This window comes from Dermochelys coriacea, chromosome 1, assembly GCF_009764565.3.
Source record: "Dermochelys coriacea isolate rDerCor1 chromosome 1, rDerCor1.pri.v4, whole genome shotgun sequence".
In the NCBI taxonomy this organism is placed as follows: Eukaryota; Metazoa; Chordata; order Testudines; family Dermochelyidae; genus Dermochelys; species Dermochelys coriacea.
Window position 1 is genome coordinate 222,874,242 of NC_050068.2, and position 22,461 is coordinate 222,896,702.

General features: G+C 42.6%; 1 protein-coding gene across 1 annotated transcript; it reads right to left on the reverse strand.

Annotated features, from left to right (window-relative positions):
• Positions 1-1,988: 1,988 nt before the first annotated feature.
• On the reverse strand, positions 1,989-19,027 carry LOC119855587 (claudin-4-like). Its single transcript, XM_038401948.1, is given in 6 exon segments — positions 1,989-2,115; positions 2,246-2,384; positions 2,387-2,623; positions 2,626-2,742; positions 17,997-18,206; positions 18,982-19,027. Coding segments are annotated over 6 exon segments (876 nt in total).
• Positions 19,028-22,461: the final 3,434 nt, after the last annotated feature.

Here is a 22,461-nt window from a genome sequence, read left to right on the forward strand (position 1 = left end):
TGGCAAGGTACCTTCTCCGTCTCACCAGCCTCAGCTGTTTCTAGGTTTGGTGAGACAGGCTTGGGTAAAACAGTCCTTCTAGGATGCACAGTCCACTCCTTCTCTCAGCCAGTCTTTTGGGCTTGTTTTCTTCCCTTCTGGGAGGGAATGCAGCCTCCCCTCCTGGTGAGGCTCACTGTCTTGCTGCTCCTCACCTACTAGCAGCTTGACTACTCCTACTCCTACTCCTACTCCCTTCCCTCCCCCCCCCCCTCTTCTCCCAACAGGGGAGGATTTAAAAAAGACTCAGGCAACCCTTAGTTGGAATCAGCTGATGCTAATTGACCTCAGGTAATTCCCTCTTGGGTGATCCTAATTAATTATCTGGTAATCCCTTCTCAGCTCAACCTGATTGACCTGTAGTTACCCCTCCTCAGTGATAGGGAGGAGGGCCTTTTAAACCTTCTGACACTGTTTTCTACCCCCAACCCCCCTTGCAGATATCTGTCTTGAGTTTATCACACCTGCTAATGTCTCTTGAAAGCTTTAGTAGCATCTTTTCATTAATAAAACTATTATTTATTCCATACCTTCACTTCTAGACAAGAGACAATGAGGTAATTGTCTTGGACATTCTGCTAGTTGAAATTAACCAGAATGTAAGCAACACAGAAATGAGACAAAATTGTGGAAAGGAAAAGATGAGTAGGACACTGCACAATGCTAAACTTCATCTGGGTATGTAAACAACAATCATAGTTTTTAAGAAAAAAATACGACTTCTCACTGCCCTTCTAATAATTCCATTACAAGACATCAACATGTCAAATAGCTCCAGATTCCTTTGCACTGAAAAATAGGTTATTCTTAAATATAGTCTGTGTGTGTCCTTCCCTGGCAGTTAGCAATTACATGTTGCCATTTTAAACTCTAGTTTAGACACATATATTATACCCAAGGCTGTCAAGGGATACAAGTTCAGTATGAACTGTTAGAGACACTTCTAAACTGGCAGGATACTTGACAACACAGCTTTTTATTGATTTTTTTGTTTGTTTATAAAGAGAAAGTAGGGAGGGAGAGCTAATATGATAAGGAGATATTCACAGGAAGATCACTAGATTGAATTCAGCTCAGGTGAAATTCATTGGGTCTATCTCAAATTAGGTATTGAGCTCTGTCCCAATTTCAAATTCAAAAGGGAAAACAACACAAACCATCACCATCCTTGCTAGTCATTTACACTGAAAAGACAAGGGTTGACTGAGCATGGAGATTTAACTTCCCCTCACCTTTTAAAGTTGTCCCTCCAACATGAGACCATTTCAGATGCTACATCCAAGAGAGTCACATACCCACGGAGGAATGGGAATGACAATAAAGAACCCTTTGCTTTCAGAGGATATAAGAGATATATACCCAACAATGCCTTCTGGGATCTCTCCACCAGAAAGGAACGGCGCCTCCTGTGGGCAGCTCTGTTCACTTTCACCAGGGACCACAACTGAACCAATATCTCATGACCCACAGTAATGAAAGCTGCTGATCGATATAACATCATCAGATATGGACCCCGATCATCAGCCATCACCAGGAAGAGATCATCAATACCATGGTTATAACCCTGATTTTTGAGGGCCAAGGAAGTCCTAGGCATCCATATATGGAAAGAATTGTCACAACCCTTTAAATACTCTTAACCACCAAAGGCAGATTAAATACAGGCCAATGGTTGCATAGACTGCTTGTATCAAGAGATGGATTTTTGCATTGATGCCAGACACATCCTGCCTTTAAAGCAATCATCACCCTTTTCTCTGAAAAGGGGTCATCATTAAACTGTATCAACAAAGGAGCCAGGACCATTGGTCCAGCATGAAAGGAGTCAAAGGAGCCAGGACCATTGGTCCCCCCCCAAAACCAGCCAGCTTTGCAACAGGGAGTCTCATGCGGAGAGAGGGCTCCATCCTCCACCTGCCCCCACTGAGAAACCCCAGGCCACTTGCCCTTCAGATGCAGTTTTTGCTGGGGTAGTCACTGCAGGACTGGGAGATGGCGGCGGTGTAATGGGTGCTGAAGTTGGTGCTCTTCTCGGGACAGGTGCAGTAGAGGAGGCCACACCCCAGAACCAGCAAGATCACGGCAACTAGGGTGACCAGATGTCCCGATTTTATAGCGACAGTCCCGATTTTGGGGGCTTTTTCTTATATGGCACCTATTACCCCCCCACCCCATCCTGATTTTTCACACTTACTATCTGGTCACCCTAGTGGCAGCCCAGCCGATGTAGGGGGAGGCCCCCAGCTTCCTCTTCTGAGCTTCGGACACCAGCGGGTTGTAGAAGTCCCGGATGATGGTGTTGGATGACCAGCAGATGGGGATGAGGCAGGGGATGCTGGAGATGCAAAGACGGCTCTGGAGACAATCATGATCTGCACCTTGGAGCCTTCGTCCTCCATGCAGTTGGTGCACTTGGTGCCCATAACACTCACCAGCAACACCAGCACCCACAGCAGCACTGAGATAACCATGAGGGCGTGGGCGGCCTGCAGGTCTTGGGGCAGCACCAGCCTGTAGTTGTCGACCTTGCACTGCATCTGGCCTGTGCTCTGCACAGTGCAGTTCATCCACAGCCCCTCCCAGCCACCATGATGTTGTTGCCGATGAAGGCCATCACCTTCCACATGGGCAGGGTACAGGAGATGATGGAGCCCAGCCATCCCAGCACTGAGAGCACCATGCCCAAGATCAATAACAGGCAGCCTGCCCAAGTCCCCCATCACTACCAAGTCCTGTGTTTTGGATGATTTTGTTAGTTGTTTTAAAAAAATCTCATCCACCTCTTCTTCTTGATTGCATGGTCTATAGTAGACCCTTATCATGACATCACCCTTGCTTTTTACCCCTTTTATCCTTAACCAGAGATTTTCTACAGGTCTGCCACCCACTTCCATCTCAACCTCAGTCCGAGCATATACATCTTTGATATACAAAGCAACAGCTCCCCCTTTTTTCTCTGCCTGTTGCTCCTGAACAAGCTGTACCCTTCTATACCAATATTCCGGTCACTTTATTATTCCCCAAATTTCCTGTAATGCCAGCTATGTCCATATTTGTGAATATTCACTAGTATTTCTAGTTCTTGCTGTTTATTCCACATACTTCTTGCGTTGTATACAAACGCCTAAGATGTTGATTAGATTTCCCCTCTATATTCCCTCGTTGTCTCTCCTTTGTCCATGCTGGCTTTCCCATGTTCCCCTCCCCCAGATTCTGACTCTACAACCCACGTCCCCATGTTTTTGGACTTATCTGGGGAGCTTTTTGTCTCCTGCCCGATCATCCTTGTTTATTTTAGCATCACATTGCAATCATTTGGGGTCAAAAGAGTAGCCAGTTTTAAAACTATGCAATGAGGCTTGCCGTACTGAAAAAAGACCAGGAGTAGCCAGTTTTAAAAATATGCAATGAGGGTTTGCCATACTGAAAAAGACCAAGGTCAATATAGTTCAATAGCTTGGCTTATAGTTGGTGTTTCAGAGGAAGGTGAAAAACTCAATGTATCAGCCACTATTACTGCATGGGCCTAATAATGCTAATTCTCTCTGCCCCTGCTGGTGATCAGCTGATGCACTTGCAATTTTATCCTACTAGTACAACAGGTGTCATTGGTTAGTCATGGGAGCAAATCTCTTTTCAGATGTATTAGTCTAATATTGTTTGGCAATGTAAAGGTAATTATAGTCTACATCTAAAATAATCTCCTTATAGCTATTGTAAATACCTTGTGGGGTGGGTTTTTGTTTTTTTGGTTCTTTTGGTTTTTTTTGAAGTTCCTCTTGTTCTCATAATAATCCACCACTACCCCTCCCCCTCACATGTTTCTTGATCTTGGTCTTGATGCTGTAGCCAGTTCTGCATTCTGCTTTTGCCCATTAGTGAGTAGAAGATGGGAGGTGATTTTACTGCTGGCGGACAGGCACGGTGACACTAATACTGAAATACTGTGTACAGTTCTGCTGTCCAGATTTTTAAAAAGAAAGTTAAAAAACTGAGAGGATGCAAGAAGAGTCACAAAAATGATTTGAGGGCTGAAGTAAATGCCAAGAACCAATGGCTAGAATTAAAGCCAGAGAAATTCAATTTAGAAATAAGGCACAAATTTTAACAGTGAGGTTAACAGTGGTCATGGAACAAACCACCAAGGAAAGTGGTGATTATCCATCTCTGAGTCTTCAAATCAAGACTGGATGCCTTTCTGGAAGACAAGTTATTGGGCTCAATTCAGGGGTAATTGGGTGAAATGCAACGGCCTGTGTTATATAGAAGATCAAACTAGATGTTCTAATGGTCCCTTCTAGCTTTAGATTGATAGATTTTATGAACTGAAATAAGGGTGATGCAAAATATTTTTGGAAGTTTTCCTGCTCCGATGAGCCTCCACTCTCCACTAGTCTCTGTGAGATTACAGCTTAGTTGGGAAAGTGGAATCAGCCCGAAAAGGGACAGATGAAGCACAAAACCCTAACATTCCCATACACATATCCATTACAAACAAAATATTAGAATACTTATGAAGTGTTAAAGCAAGCTTAGGGCTTATCCAAAGCCCACTGAAGCTAATGAGTGTCTTTCCATTCACCTTCAATGAGTTTTGATTTGGGCCCTGAGTACATAGTGGAAAAGCATGCACTGAAATCTAGATTGATTGAAGCGCCATATTGATTCTGACAATCGCTACATATGATAAAACATAGTAACAATTACTCCTTCTTAAAAATTAGAGATGTGAGCAGTCGGTCTCTCTCTCTTGGGACCCACCCCTACAGAGTATACAGTTTGGAATACCACAGAGGCATTTAGCTAGAGAGTAAGCACAGTTACAGCCATCTATCATATTGCAAATAAAATGATTCAAAGAAAAAAAGTTCCAAATAGGCACCTTTGGGCATTTCACTCAACCCAAGCAATCCCTTAGCTATTGCTGTACAACACAGGAAAATAGCTGACTTCTGAGAGCCATTCACAGGCAACCACTTTTGAATAGATATCTTTTGCTATTTTTTTTTCTCTGTTTTTAAAGGGGAAGAGCCATTGTTTTCCTATGGGTGTTTAGTGCCAGCTTCAAATAAACTGTCTTATTTATTGTAAGCACCGGTTTTCCCCCAGTAACATTGATTTTTTTTGGTCCAGTGATTATAATATTTTAGCTTAAATATAAATATACTGTGAATGAGCTGTCTGATTATTCTAAAAATAGTTTCTCTGTTCTAAACCATTCCCTGGATTGAGAAAGAAAGAAAGAAAGAAAGAAAGAAAGAAAGAAAGAAGAAAGAAAGAAAGAAAGAAAAGAAAGAAAGAAGAAAGAAAGAAAGAAAGAAAGAAAGAAAGAAAGAAAGAAAGAAAGAAAGAAAGAAAGAAAGAAAGAAAGAAAGAAAGAGAAAGAAAGAAAGAAAGAAAGAAAGAAAGAAAGAAAGAAAGAAAGAAAGAAAGAAGAAAGAAAGAAAGAAAGAAAGAAAGAAAGAAAGAAAGAAAGAAAGAAAGAAAGAAAGAAAGAAAGAAACTGTGTCTGTCTGTCTGTCTTCAGGAGATAGGTCACCTCAACTGTGTTGCTTGCCTTTGTTTGAGAAAAGAGGGTTATTTCTGAGATATCAGTGGCTTATCTGGAAGTGTATTTACCATACTTCAGGACCAGCACGTCTCTCTTCAGAATGTGGTTCAGAAGTCACTAAAGAAAACCACACACTGTTAAGACTAAACATTCTTGAGTAAGCTTCAGTTATGGCAAGTTCAACTGCAGAGGCTGTCAAGAGTGCAGTTACTGACATTTTCCAAATAAAGAAAGCAAACAAGTTAGTTCAGGAAGAAAATCACATCTATATGATTTATAATAGTGGGAGTTAGTCCATCAAGGCAGGATGAACCCAGTGAACCAGGAGTAACAGGCCACCCATGGACTTCAGCTTTGCCTCCAATGCTGTAGCTCATTCTACCTGGTCCATAACAATTGGTGTGGACTGGCTTTTTTAGTACTGTGCAGACTTCCAGCAATGCATCAGCCAGGTCTCTGAGTTTCAATATGGGTTCATATTAATAGGGAAAAAAATATAGGGATCCTATTTACAGCCTTCTGGCAGCAGGTAGGTAGAAAAAACCCCACCCCTCCAAAATCAATGTTTGCTTTACTGAGGGCCTCCTTAGGTGTACATTGGAAACAATTCTGTCTGTCTGCCACAGTTAAGTCACCCTGCAGCCTGGTGTGCCAGCCAGTAGTAGACAGCGGTCCAGAATCAACAGATTGCTGCTGTTGAGAAGTACCAGACCACATGGCCAAAAAGGGATGGAAAATGTTAGATGTGACATCACCTGACGAATGATGATAATGAACAAAAAGCATACTGGGGGCAAATGGGCATCTCAGCTCCTTTTCTTCCAAATTGTGACATGGTATAGCCACTGGCACCACTAATGTAAGGGCTATTTTTAGCAGTCTGGACTTCTCCTATCTAGTATAAGCCAACCCCCATCTTTCTTCTTTCCATCATTGACTCCCAACTCAAAGGAGTGCACATTATTTACATCATAGGCCTGATTCTCCACTGCCTTGCACTTTGTGTAGTCACACTGGAGGTCTCACTTAATATCCACTTGACACAGTTGTAGATGGCTCACTAGCATATGAGGTGGTGAGAAACCAGGCTCTGTGCACTTGTTCATAGAACATACAGATATGCAGTTTTCTTGCTATCACTCCTACTTTTGTGCATGCCTGGACACATTCACGTAAGTATTTTACTACTAGGTTCCTCCAAGTTCAATGATTTTTGTTTTACTACAGAGATGTCTCTTGAAATTCTTATTAAAAATCAAATCATTCAATTTCTCCAGCTCACTTCATGTTAACTGATGAGACTCAAAACTTCCATATTCCAAATCCATTCCATTCTATATGCTAACTGATGAGCATTGTTGCAGGCTGTCACTGGAACATTTATGCTTCATTCATTCTTGGTGATCACCATGCCTCTCCTAGTGTTATACCAGGAAGATATCTGAAAGCCAAGTGAATTTAACCACTTGAGAGTGCCATAACCTTCCACTACTGCATGGACTGAGGTGCTATTAGGAACTAGAAATTATTCATACAAATACAGAGCAATTGGATCTGCACAGGTGCTAGGCAATGTAGACTGGAGTACAACACCAGCAAGCTCCAGTTGTTCCTGAAAGCTATTTCTTGAAAACAAAAGAAAAGAAAAGCTTACGTACTCCCTAAAAGCATTCGCCGCCAATCCTATGACCACATCTGTGGTGGGCAGACCTTTCAGCCCTACTGAAGTCAATGGGACTCCAGATGGGTGCCAGGTTCGCCCACAGAGATCTGATTGCAATGCACCACCAAAGCACGATTCCTACACCACAGATGTGCCACGTTGCTTACTATCAGTCTACTAGGCTGCAAATGGTTATTGCATCCTTTGCTCAACACCTGAAGTGCACAGCACTATTGGACTACCCCAGCCCAGTCTTCTGATAGAGCTGCTACTCACAAACAACACACACTTTGGGGTTTGACCTTCTGTATGCTTGCCAGTTCTTCCAGGGCTTTGTTTACACACTTGGCACTCACGTCAATGAGCCACACTGGAGCAAGCTGTTAAAGTGTTCTTTCTCTTGAAAATATTAGAGGGCTTTGTTGCAACTCTTCAGAATACTATCTCACCACTCACCATACCCAACCTGCTCCCTAAAAATAATCAGTGCATTGTAATCTGATTTCTCAGGTAGTGATTCTATCCCTACCAGAGTGTGAAATGGGTTTTTCCACATAATTTACTGTTTTTCTATAATTCACAAAACCTCTTTTTGCCGTGCATAAATGGTCACCTCTTGTTTATACATCGCTATGGCGCATAACTCCTAATGGACCAAAAAAAAAAAAAAGGACAAAGCTAACATTTACTCACTACATCCACATATGGTGTACAAAAAAATAATATCCTGCCGCCCCCATCCCCTGCCAAAATTTTGATGGGGGGAAAAGGTTTTCTTAAAAGGTTCATGTGTTTATACCTGTCTTAATGATACTCATTATCAAGTTATTTCACTCCACACTCATTTGGTGTGACTATGAATAAACCCAAACAGATGATAGAGAAGGAGGAGTGTTGCAAGCATACTATTCATGCGGGTGGCAGCCTTAAAAACTCCATTTTGTTTACTTCTCTGGCGGACAGCCTGAAAATGCTGCTTATCAATAGTATTTGACTGAGTAAGCACCCCAGTGTGTTCTCAAAACACCATTTCAAACTCAAAACACTCTTGTGAGGTACAGTGGATAATTTATGCATTTTTATAGATAGATAAACTGAGTCACAAAACGGTTTTAAGCAGTCACACATTGACTCACTGGCAGAGTGACACTGGAACAAAACCTCAGGCTCCTGGAACTCTAATCCCCCTGCATTAGACAGCACAGTCTCCCAGTTAGATTGCATGGTTAGCTGAATGCCATAAAGCCTCTGATGTAAATATACACATTCTTCCTGTTGGTAAACGTATGGGTACCTTGTGAGTAGCTGTGACACTGGATTAGAATCAAACAATATTATTTATGGTTGAGATGATTTCGCCATGGCAATCCAAAAAGGGAAAAAGAAGCTAGCAGTGCATATTTAGGAACATAAGAATTGCCATACTGGATCAGACCCAAGATCCATTTAGTCCAATATCCTGTGTCTGACAGAGGCCAGAAACAGATGCAAAAGAAAATAAAAATAAAAATATAACTTCTGTTGAAGAGACTACATAAGCACACTAACTTCTTCTCCACCACAATGCCAGGGGACATCAGGTCAAAAGACTGAGGCAAAGTCAGGAGGGTTTTAATCACATATAGACACCAATCAAAATGGAAGCCAGAAATCTGAGTTTTTTTGGGTGGATGTGAAGGAGGAAAACAACAATGCAGAGTTTAATCTCATGATCCAAATACACCTCCAGGTATTGGTTATGAGGGAGATTCAAAACAACAAGCAATTCTGAATGGCAGAAATATGGCAATAGTAGCTGGGCCAGAATACCTAGAGAGGAGTTTGTGAGATTTTAATCCCATCAATCCTGAACTAGAATCTTAAACTTGATTCGGGCCAGAACTAGTCAGGAAACCATACATCTTTCCATGGAAAATTTCAACTATTTGTTCAAAAAGATTTTCAACCTAAAACTAAAAGTTTTCCGCCAAAAAGTTTTCAATGAAAACTCAACATTTTCCCTGGAGGGCACACACTTTTTACAAAGTAATTTATTTAATTGACACCTCAGTTTTCGATCCAAAAGCAATTCTAACCAGCCTTACTCTTAACCCAAATCCTGAACAATAGACTGGATGAACACAGACCCAAACCCTGCCTCCTCAGCCAATTTCTAATAAATTAACATTATAGAGGTGACAGATGCATGTAGAATATCATGGAATCATTAAAAGCAGCCTTGGAAATCAATTCCTTTTCAATCTTATTTGAATGACTTCTCTCTTCACGTTTAATAAAATGGAACCATCTTCTGCTGGTGAAAGTGACTGTTACATAGAAGCTCATCTTTTTGGTCTCTCTGTTCCCTCTCCGCCTGAGTGACCACTATGTTCTCTTTCTGATCTGCCTCAATTTCCCCTTGCTGACCATGACCACCATTTTGTCGTCTTTTATCCCACTTTCTCACTCCTCTCTCCTTTTGTGATTTCCATTCAATCAACCTTTCTTACTTCATCAGTTCGCCCCTGCCACACACTGCTTTAGGCTGGAGGCAGCTAATTAGAGAGAAGCTCACCTGCAGGGGACAGGCGTGGCTTTTCCAAAACACAGGAAATTGGAAGCAGAGAAGGTGACAGGCAGAAGTCTGCAGTCACTCCCTGGGAGAAGGGAGAAGTGTTTGGGTGGCTGCAAAGATGAGTTGCCTAAAGTTACTCCCCGGGAGGAGGCAGTGAAGAGACTGGCAACCCCAGAGAAGTGGGGAAGGCCAGGAGGTATGGAAGTGGCTCAGGGAAAGGCAGCAAGGTGCAGGGAATGGGCCTTGGCTGCTGTGTAGAGGGTCCCTAAGCCAGAACCTGGAGTAAAGGTGGATCTGGGTTTTCCTGCCAGCCAGTGCTGGAGTGGCCCTGTGAGGCAGTGAAGCAGAAGATCAACTCAGACTGCTGGAAAGCAGGAACCTTGATACACTTCCCCCAGAAGGGGAAACTACATCAGTGACCTAGCCAGCTGAGTTACAAAGAGGCCGCTGCAGTTCCCGGAGTGAGAGAAGGGCTGCAGAGAAGAAACTGAGAGGATGTAACCACTGGAAGGGGCATTGGCCTGACCAAGCTAATCCCCAGAACTGCCAGGAGGTAGTGCCGTCCAGCGGTGAGTAGAGCAACCCCACCACAGAAGTCCATGAGCTAATCTCACTTCCTCCATATTAAATGCATCCTTTTATCACTTGGCTCTCTCTCTTTCAGTTTCTAAACAACTTTATTTCTCTTTGTTTATTTAGTCTTATGCTTCTAACGCCTGCTGACTGGAACAAAGTTATGACACAAAGGACTACTAGTAAGAAACTGACATTAATTTTCTGGTCCAACCCACATGACTGGGATCAGTATCCACTGAAACATGCTCAGGCATTGTCTCCCTAATTTCAATGGTAAAAGGTCACTAATCAGTTCATATGCACTTACAGTGATGACATTTCCAGCTCCAGTATCTGTCTGGAAATTCACTTTGTTTCTGTATCACCAGTGGTTTTTTCCCTCCACCTCTATGTTCATTAAATGTACTTCTTTGCAGTTTGTCATGACAGCAATACAACTGCAAAATGGTTGCTTTCCCTGAAAGCATGACAGTGCATATCTTGGGCTGGCCACCTTTTGCATAGCCTTGGTATTACCTCCACTTCTATTGCAAAATCTGGACTCTGCAGTTTGTTTACCTTTGTATTCTACTTTTGTACCCCAGTGCACATTTTTAATTGGATACACTTCATTTATTTCATTACATGATAGCACTTTCATTTGGGAAGTACAGTTTTCACTTGCCCTGCTAATATCTACAGCTGTCTGTGAAGTCAAGCCCATACCAGGCACCAACCTGGTTTTTGTCTTGGTTACCAATTACATCATACACAAATGATTCAGGAGTCCATTTGACAGCTGTTCAAATTCACATGGCTTAGCTTTATCGCAAAGGCCTGAAACAAATGGTCAATGGTCTCACCTGGCAGCTAGTTGCATGTGAAGAAATTGTCCCTTTCCCAAGAGAAAGTCTTTGTGACACTCTGTATTCTTGACTTTTCTGAATGGATTGATCTAGTAGTTGGCAGTCCCTGTCGTGTTCCTACTGGAATATATTGTAGATATGCAACACCATTGGGCCTGCCACTTGTATCATTGTGGAAGGTTTCTCCACTTATGGTTTCTCTGCAGTGACACTTGCTTAAGGGAACATTTGAAAGCAGAGCTGAGCTTTCAGACTCTCAAAGGGCAAGATAAATGTTTGGGGTTTTTTAGTGTTGTAAATTGTATTTTATTTTACCATTAGGAATAACATTCATGGTGTTGGAGTAAACGATCTCCATGGTTAGCAACATTCTCAATTTTGCTTCAATATTTCATTGAACAGCATTTCTTAATTTGGAATATTTTAGCTAGCCAAAGTGCAGAGTTGTATAGTTACTGATACATAACTGCATAGATTTTTTTCCCTTTTCCATTGATTTCCTCACAGATCTTTTTTTGATTGTAGGGGCCTGTTTTGCATAATCAGTAAATAGTTATTTATTGTTAGATGCACAGTCTGGGAATCCCTGTACTCTGGCTAAAACTGAACATCAGCCCACAAAAGCACAGCAATCTAGATGTAGCATCCATTTCCATGCAAGTAAATTGTTACATCTATAAAAAGAAAAGGAGTACTTGTGGCACCTTAGAGACTAACAAATTTATTTGAGCATAAGCTTTCGTGAGCTACAGCTCACTTCATCAGATGCATTCAGTGAAAAATACAGTGGGGAGATTTATATACCCACAGAGAAAACGAAACAATGGGTTTTATCATACACACTGTAAGGAGAAAGAAAAGGAGTACTTGTGGCACCTTAGAGACTAACAAATTTATTAGAGCATAAGCTTTCGTGAGCTACAGCTCAATCCGATGAAGTGAGCTGTAGCTCACGAAAACTTATGCTCTAATAAATTTGTTAGTCTCTAAGGTGCCACAAGTACTCCTTTTCTTTTTGCGAATACAGACTAACACGGCTGCTACTCTGAAAACTGTAAGGAGAGTGATCACTTAAGATGAGCTATTACCAGCGGGGGTTGGGGGGGAAGGAAGAAAACCTTTTGTGGTGATAATCAAGGTGGGCCATTTCCAGCAGTTAACAAAAATGTCTGAGGAACAGTGGGGGGTGGGGTGGGGGGGAGAAATAACACGGGGAAATAGTTTTACTTTGTGTAATGACCCATCCACTCCCAGTCTCTATTCAAGCCTAAGTTAATTGTATCCAGTTTGCAAATTAATTCCAATTCAGCAGTCTCTCATTGGAGTCTGTTTTTGAAGCTTTTTTGTTGAAGTATAGCCACTCTTAGGTCTGTGATCGAGTGACCAGAGAGATTGAAGTGTTCTCCAACTGGTTTTTGAATGTTATAATTCTTGACGTCTGATTTGTGTCCATTCATTCTTTTGCGTAGAGACTGTCCAGTTTAGCCAATGTACATGGCAGAGGGGCATTGCTAGCACATGATGGCATATATCACATTGGTAGATGCGCAGGTGAACGAGCCTCTGATAGTGTGGCTGATGTGATTAGGCCCTAGGATGGTGTCCCCTGAATAGATATGTAGATAGAGTTGGCAACGGGCTTTGTTGCAAGGATAGGTTCCTGGGTTAGTGGTTCTGTTGTGTGGTTGCTGGTGAGTATTTGCCTCAGGTTGGGGGGCTGTCTGTAAGCAAGGACTGGCCTGTCTCCCAAGATCTGTGAGAGTGATGGGTCGTCCTTCAGTATAGGTTGTAGATCCTTGATGATGCGTTGGAGAGGTTTTAGGTGGGGGCTGAAGGTGATGGTTAGTGGCGTTCTGTTATTTTCTTTGTTGGGCCTGTCCTGTAGTAGGTGACTACAGCAAAAAAATTTCAAAAACAGACTCCAGTGAGAGACGGCTGAATTGGAATTAATTTGCAAACTGGATACAATTAACTTAGGCTTGAATAGAGACTGGGAGTGGATGGGTCATTACACAAAGTAAAATTATTTCCCCATGTTATTCCCCCCCAACCTCCCACTGTTCCTCAGAGGTTCTTGTCAACTGCTGGAAATGGCCCACCTTGATTATCACCACAAAAGGTTTTCTTCCTTCCCCTATCCCCCCGCTCCTGCTGGTGATGGCTCATCTTAAGTGATCGCTCTCCTTACAGTGTGCATGATAAAACCCATTGTTTCATGTTCTCTGTGTGTGTATATAAATCTCCCCACTGTATTTTCCACCGACTGCATCTGATGAAGTGAGCTGTAGCTCACGAAAGCTTATGCTCAAATAAATTTGTTAGTCTCTAAGGTGCCACAAGTACTCCTTTTCTTTTTGCGAATACAGACTAACACGGCTGCTATTCTGAAACCTGTTACATCTATGTAATCACACTGTGAGTATGCAAAACTTTTTACTCTGGTCACTCTACTCTGGTTGGTTCCTTGAATTTTGCCAGCAATCAAGATATTGCCTCAGTGCCTCAAGCTCTTCAGCTGAGATAGAAGAAAATGTATGAGACAGAAAGCGAGGGAGTAATGAAAGTGGGTCTGTGAAATTTCTGAAAGAGAAAATTATTTAAAAAAAAAAACAGAAGGGTGGGATGTTTCTCTTATTTCAAAAGATCTCTCCTTTATACACTCTTCTCCCTAAAATAATGCTCAGATCTTTTGACCAAATTCTGATGAAACCAAATAGCACCTTAATCCACAAGAGTGGATCAGTGAATCAGAACTGCTCCATTGTAAACACAAGTATGTTACAACTGTTCTGTGGAGACTAGCCCTGCTGGCCTGTAGAGAGGGAATGGGAGGAGGCAAAGGTATAACAGATAGGAATGGAATGAAATGGTGGAAAAGAAGAAAGGGAGATGACAGAAAGAGAGGAAAGAATGGGCCAAAACAGGCTGTTTTTATAAACAATTTATCTTTCAGTGGTTTGACAGCCCAGCAAGATGATTATTGTGTGTATTTATAATCTGTGAATAGGACTGGATCCTCATGTTTTCATATTAACACTGTTTCTGGCCTTGATAAGGCAAGCTGCTCCATGCATGTGGATTCCTACATCTGAAGTCAGTGGGGCTCTGGGTTCTGTCCACATGGAACAACTTGTAGGACGGGGGCCTACAGTGGTTGTTGAAAGACAGTGGCATCCCTACTAATGTATGTCACATCCACATTAACCTCGTGAGTGATCCTATAGTATAGTTTCCATTTCACAAAAACACATGGGCGACCCTGAAGTTCAGCACATCATCCTTAGTCCAGAGGAAACCCTGAATAGGCTCCATCTTTCCATAACACAGCTGTCTATCACCCTAATCAACTACTCACCATGTTAATGACCACTATTAAGTGTTAATTAATGATGTGTGTTTGATGTTTAACCTTTGTTCGTTATTAGATTTGCAAGTATATCTGCAGTCTGCATAATCTAAAGAAATAGCAAAATGGCATTTCTCTATTGAACCCAAATGCCAAGTGCTTTGCTAAGGTCATTAGAAATCTCATGTTAAGTAATCCTGCCAAATTTTACAAGACAGTTACCACAAATATTTTCTTCTCTGTTTGGTCATATCATCTCTAGACATTTCTCTTGTGTTTTGATGTGAACTACAAATATGTAAGGCTTGGACTTCGTAGTGTGAAGAATCCCTTCCATAAACAGGATCGTCAGTAATATTTAGGCACGCTGTGTGCAGTACTTGTTTTCCACATTTTTGTCTTATCTCTGTCTGAGCTGTCTAATCACTGGCTACTTCACTATTCAAGAGGTCTGCGTCTTCAAATTATCTGAAAGATGGGGAAAAATGATTAATAGAGGATTGCCTGGTTTTTACAGGAACTGGTGAGAATTGTGCACTCTGTTCAAAGGCAGCACTTCTTGATACATGGGCTGCCCAGTGAATCCAGAGGTGTCAGTAAATCACTTCCTAGTTAAGACTACAGAGATTTACACTTGAAACAGGACTAAAATCCCTCTGTTTCCCAGCTGTATCATGGTGCAGTGGAGTGCATGTGTGAGAAAGAAAAAATGAAAATGGGTCTGTGAAATTTCTGAAAGGGAAAATTATTTTAAAAAAACAGAAGGGCGGGATGTTTCTCTTATTTCAAAAGATTTCTCTCCTTTATACACTCTTCTCCCTAAAATAATGCTCAGATCTCACACTCCTGAATAATGCTAAAACCCATCAATCTCTTCAAGAAGTTAAAGCTCTGAAAGAAGGAAAATCTGCACATCAAGCTTCACTTTGCACTCACATTAATCAGAAGTAACTTCACAGCTAGTAACATCAGTGTAAGATCAGAAGTAAGTCACTGGAAGCCAATACCAAGGTAAAACTGGCATGAGATCAGAACCAAGTTCTTATTCTCTGTGGGCCAATTCCTTGTTCCACTGAAGTTAATAGCATAGTGACACAGGCAGACAGCCCTAACTTTCTGCAGTGTGCCATTCTCTGTCAGATGAGCCACTGATCCAAGCCAGTCTTTCGAGGATGATTTTATCAAGAGTCTTGTGCTTTTTGGTGTTTTTCTTAAAGCTCCATCTCCTGGAATCTCATGAAAATCTTTTAACAAAAAAAGTAAGTTTCCTTTCATTGTTACACAGGAAAACATGAATCCAAAAGGTTCAAATACCAGAAGGCAAAAAGAAGCAGCCCACAATTATTAAATTTCATGATTTTTAGGCCAATTTCATTATTTTGGAATGCCTGGGGTTGGTAATACTGCCAACCTTATAGAGAGGGCATTAGTATGATGGAGGCATATCAAAAGATAGCACTGGCATCCCAGACTGAAGAGATGGGCAAAAACATAGTAGGGAAGGAGACAGGTATTATTTAGACTTGAAGTACCAATAGTAATTAAAGGGAAGAGGTGAAGTGAATTCACTACTAATGCAGAATGAGAGAAGGGGAGGGAACTAATAATGTGGCAGTTCTTTCAGGTTTTAACTTGGAAAAAAACCCTTTCCTTTTAATTTCTTTTTACATTCACAGTGTTTTCTATTGCAGAATTGCGTTACATTTGTCATATTTTAATGGGATTTTATACCTGAATTTTCCCACTTCTTCTTGCTAATCAACTGTAAAAATGTCACAAGAATGAATGGAGAGAATGATTTTTATACCGCCGACAGCTCAAGGCTGAATGACAGATGGTGCCTTGCCTATCTGATATGATTTCTCTATGCTAGATAAAAATGATTGCAGTTAATATTTGGTGGTCTGGAAGTTATTCTGTGGGATTTGAAGTTATGTTGTGTAGCACTTAACTTGCCTGGAAATAAGTGCTAGTTCTGTCTTCATAGTAATGAAAATATTCTAATCCAAACAGCATTGGAGGAAAATACACTGAGTTCTTATGCAATTACTCAATCAAACTTAGCCAATGAAATCATTATTGGTGTATGCTTGTAGGTGCATTGCTTGGTCTCCTGAGTATGATACAGGTGTTCAGAATTGGAAAAGCGCCTGAAATGCTGAAATCAAGAGGAAAGATAGGTCACAAACCAGAGCATAATTTAGATTGTAGTTTATCAGTGCATTATCACTGTGAGATTATCTACAGACCCTCCAGGCTGCTTCTCCAGCTGTCTATGATACCACTTGGACCCTCTGGCTCAGCTACTCCTTCCTCTTCTACCCGAATCCTCCCCAACCACCACACCGCCTTCGCCTGACACAGAGAAATGCATTCACCCAGACTCTCATCAGCCATTCCCACTGGATTTCACTCAGAGCTGCAAGAACCATCCAAGGCAGAGAAAAGATAAAGTGAGACTGTCATGTGCCAGAGGGAACTACTAAAATTACAGCCTGTCCCCCTATACAGTGGAGCTTTCCCCACAGCCCTGAGGGAATGGAACCAGCTAACAAGCTCCATAATAGAGAGCGACTGACCAGGCAGGTTTCCAGAGGCCACCATGCTGATATTGCTTGAGAGGGATTCCTATTGGAACAGCTGCTGGGATTCCCCTTATGTATTGTGTAGACGCCTTGAACCCAGCCCTTTATAAGAATTATATATCATAATTCAAAGAGGTAAGGGGATCATTTGTGATGCTGGATGGAGAAGGGCAGAACGCTGAGGAAAGGCCTCAGTGGAATTTGCGGAAGAAAATCAAAGTCTGTTTCCTTAACTGGTGGGAATGGCTACAGCCTTCATCACTGGATACTTGCCAGCCACCAGGAAGTGTGAGCTCTGGCAGGAACTCCTGTGCTTTGGGGGCCTCAGAATTATTATGAGCTTTGGATCCCAGAACAAAGTTCTTTCCTGATGCAGCTTGATCAAGTTAAGGCAGCTCCACAGAAATGTATCCTGTGTGGGGAAAGGGAAAAGGAGAGGACAGATGAGATTACAGTGGATATGAAGCCATTATATAGTGAAATCACCTGCAAGTGTGGATGAGGTATGGGCTTTATATTCCCTGGGCTTGAGATGAGGGCTTTACTGTACTGCACCTCGAACACCATCCAGTACAGCTAATGGGGATGGATTGACTTCTCTCTCAAGTTACCCCAGAACTTGATAATGGAACTGCCCTACTTTACCCTTCATACCCTCCCCCTCTGCAGGGTACATGCAGCCATGCAACAGTTACTTGTTACTACAGAACATTTCCTAGGAGAGTGCAGGAAAACAAGGATATTCCCATTGCCCATCATATCAGTGCTTGGGAAGGAAGATATTCTATTACACCTCAAATATCCTCCAGAACAGGGGCTGGGGACACACCGAATTACCCTTGAGGTTAACCCTAAGACTGATCCCAAGCCCTGGAAACTGTTTTGCGCTGTATCGACCTTCCCTCCTGTTCAGCTCAATATCAACACACAAGCCTGATGAAGAAGGAAACCTCCACAGGCCATTTACCAGGTGCAACATTTGCAACACAATGACACTGTTGATGCCAGGAGTCCTCAGGATGTGGCTCACCCTCTGTTGCGATTTTCCTACAAATATGCAAAAAAAAGGACATGTATGCACACTTTGAGTTAGGGGCATGATTCCGAGCTTGAGGAGACACACCCATGCTAGCTCCAACTGAGCTAGGGCACTGAAAATAGAGCATAACTGCAGCAGTGTGCATGGTGGGAGGGACTAGTCACTCTGAGTATGTGTTTGTGGTCTCAGTAGTACATACATGGGGTGGCTAGCCCCTCCCACCCCACATGCTGCTGCGGCTACATTCTATTTTTGGTGCTCTAGCTCGATGAGAGCTAGCGTGTGTGTCTGTCTCCTCGAGCTGGGAATTGCACCCCCAGATTGAGGTGCAGATGTGCCTACATAGATACCAGATAGGGATCCCACAAACTGACACAGTTGAAAATGTATGGCCCAAATATGATCAATCTCCAGTCAGGAAGAAAGAGAGACCAGCAGGCCCAATCCTAAGTGTTAACATCTCTCAGATCAGGCTGGGAAAGCAGAACCTTGATGGGCCACTGAGTATCTCCAGTCTGGTCTTCCATTTGGGGAGGCAGGGTCATGGAGCTTTGGGCCTGGTTTCTAGCATCCCTTCACTGCTTTGAAAGCAAGCCACAAGAATTTACTCATCACACAAGCTGACCTGTGAGGCCTGGGGAGCTGTATTGTGTCTCCCGCTCTGAGAAGGAAACATCTCAGGGAGGGAGGATGAGGTCAGTTTCTTCATTTTCCAAGAAACCCCTCCCCAGACCCAGACAGTTCCCTTGGTACTGGTGAAATAACAAGAATTGGGGGACTTACCCCCAACTGCCGTGAAGCGCTCCTCTTCCCGGTACAAGAGAAACATTGGGAGTCTGCTACATATGGCAATATGCCAGGTACAGCCTGAGCTTCCCAGCACAGTCCTAGGGTCTCTGACTTTGCCATTGTTTCTCAGATCAGTAATTGCAACACAGAGCAGAGCCTGATAGTCTGAAACAAAGTAGGGGAGCAGGTCACAGACTAGAGCACAGATGACATTGGATCCTTTTGAAATCCAGAGAAACCCCATTGAGATGCTACAGGCCTGCTACCTTCCTCACCTCCTTCTCCCTCTCTCTCTCTGCCATAACCAAGACATTTCGCCCTGTTCCCCCTGAGACAGCCCTGACATTCTCTGCCACATCTGCTCCTAGTCTCACTCTCCTCAGTTCTCACACCTCTGCATTCCAGTCAGGCTGCTGCTCCACCTTCATGCTGCCCCAGGGCCAGCAGTAGAAGCATATGGGCACAGAGGAGAGTCTCCCTGCTCTCAGTTCTTGTAGCTGGCACCACAGGAACTCCTGATAGACGGAAGGAGTGACTGCTATGAAAGTCCGGCTCAGAAGCTGCAGCAGAGGGATGGAGCAGAGAGCATGCTCAGCAATTCCGTGGGGAAATGTGCTGAAACTCAAAGATAACATGCTGAGGGAAACTCAGCCATGGGTGTTTAACATTGAACTATTAAGTCCATATTAAAGCACCTATTTGTATACAAGTGTCCTGGTTTTCAAGAGAGCTGAGCATCCATCAACTCCTGTTGAAGTCACATGGATCCTGCACATATTGTCTTGAAGAAATACAGATAAGACATCCTAAGCTAAATAAAACTAAATAAAATGCTAATCAGGCAAAGAAGGTCATTAAAAAAGGCAGGTGGTGTGGGCGGAGGGAGGGGGGACCTCACAGGCCTAGACCAATATCAGTAGAGAATAGTTCTAAAAATGTTTCCAATAGCTTTTTAAAATGAGGAAGGGTGGGCCCAAGAGAATGGACTTCCATGCCATAGGGGCCCTCACAGCAAAGATCGCTCACCCATCAAACTAAGCTGCAATGATGGGACCCCCTAAAAGGCACACAAGCGCATACGAGCAGAGATTCCCGAGGCTCAAGAAGGTCGTCTCAAAACAGCCAGGTTCCTCAAAATTAAGAACTAGAACAGGCCTATTAGACACAGCCTGCAGGGACAATACAGAGCCTCACCCCTTGAAGGGAGCCCTGGGAGATGCATCTTCCTGGACTCCCTAACTTGCCCACTACTTTTTACATGCTTGCTTTTGGGGTGTATCCTGCCCTCACATGTTTGAACCAGCTCAAATGGAGAAGCAGGCCCATTGCACAGGGACTGTACAAACATGGGTGAATGGCTCCTTTTCCCCTATGGGCCTGGAAGAACCTGTCTCCTAGAACATCCATCAAAGAATGTGAGTCTGTTTCATGTTCTTCCGTCTGAGAACCCTGAACTGTTGTTTTTGGAATTTCCTATTTGTAATTATTAATAAATAATTGCTTAGCATTCCACAGAGCTAATTAACCTAGGTTTTGAAATAAAAAAAATCCCTAAATTGAGAGGTAGGATGAAAGTCATTCTTTTGTACAATTTAGACTCATCAACCAACTCTAGATGTTTAGGGTACCAATCTCTTTCTTAAAAGTGCATAGTGAGAAGCAACAGTAACTGTATGATTAAAAAAAATACAGAAAGTCCTATTTTATTAGCCATTTCCCCCCAGGCAGGATCATAAAAACAGTTGTTTTCACTAACAAAATAAAAAGTGATCATTTAAAGTCTTTCGGTATAGCATTTTCCTCTCAATAGAATATTATGATATGAGCAGCTACTTTGACACAATATGTAAAAGGATAGTTATGGAAAATCCAATATTAATAGGCAAAGATAAAAATAAAATATGCTAAGAAACGACTAAAAGCTTGCAATATGTTTTAGGGTATAAAGGATAAATTTTGCTCATGGTTCAAACAATCCCAGTAACCCTGGGGTTCTCAAACTTCATTGCAGTGCAGTCCCCTTAGGGCAACAAATTACTACATGATCCCTAGGAGAGAGGGAGCTGGAGCCCAGCCCTGCACCCCAGGTTGGGAGATGGGGGCCGGAGCCCAAGCCCCGCTGCCATGGGTAGTGGTGGAACTAGGGCTTCAGCTTCAGCCTTGAGTCCCAGGAAGTCTAATGCTGGCCCTGGCAAGTCCATTAAAATGGGGTTGCGACCTACTTTGGGGTCCCACCCCACAGTTTGTGAACCGCTGCCTTAATCCTTGTGATTGGAGTGTGTGTGGTGGAACTCCATGCAATCCTTGAATAGGCTGTTGAATAGGGGAGGTTGGAGGAGCGAACAGGATGGACGTTTGTGGTGGGAAGGACATTAACCTCACTCTGACTCCAGGCTGCAGTGTCTTTCTCTGGTTCCCCCTTTGTGATGGGGCTCTTCTTTAAAAGGTAGTCTCTGGCGCAGCCCAAAGACTCTCTTTGGAGAGAGCTATGCCAGGGAAGCGCCACTACAGCCACAGTAGTAGGAGGGCTTGAACACATGATGGCATTCTGGCCCCATTGAGGTCACTAACAAAAAAACTCACATGATTTCAATAGAGCCAGCATTCCACCCAGAGCCTCCCATTGTGGATAGACCTGGCCCCCTGCTGATGCCTTGGGATCCATGTGGAACCCTGGGGATCTGTACAGTTTGGGAACCAGGCCAAGAAACTGTACTGATGGGGTGCAGGAGGGGAAATCCCTCCTCTCCCAACAATATTTACAGAGAGAAATCACTGCAAGGAGAATGTTGTATAGATTTTCTCCTCCTTAGTCCCTTCCTTTGGATTTGCCACATGAGAGGGTGATGTTGATCTTTGTTAATAATTATGTTGATGAGCATGAGCAGAATAGAATCCAGCTCACTCTGTCTGAGCTCTGCAGGAGTAAAAAGCAGTAAAATATTTATGTCTTCAAAGTCAGCAGGGAACAGATCTGCTGGGTTAGATGCAACCATTTTATTAAGAGTCATTTTTCATAGAAGAGCAACCATATTATAAGAAAGAAACCTGTTTAGGTCTCCAATTGTGTCTTATTTGAAGGAAAACAGCACCTATTTTGCTCAGCACATCAAGGAAAAGTCCACAAAGTCAGAATCAGTTCTCATCATGAATAATCTATGAAATCTATTTTTAAGTTTTTAATTGACATTTCTGAGCCTAGTGCTGCAGGCAGCTGTAATGAAGTCATTTATGACACTGGCAGAGCCAAATGAAAAACTGTAAACCAGATTCCAACTTGTATTAATAATGGTTAACCATCAAGAAAAGTAATATTTAAACAAAACATTCTCATTTAAAAACATTTTTTTGAACAGTTAAACTAAGCAGGTTGGAAACTGGTTTGCTACATCTCTTCTGTATGAAGATTGTGTAAATTTAAAGATAACATTAGAAATTCTGGTCGTGTTAAATCAATGGAACAAAAATTTGGCC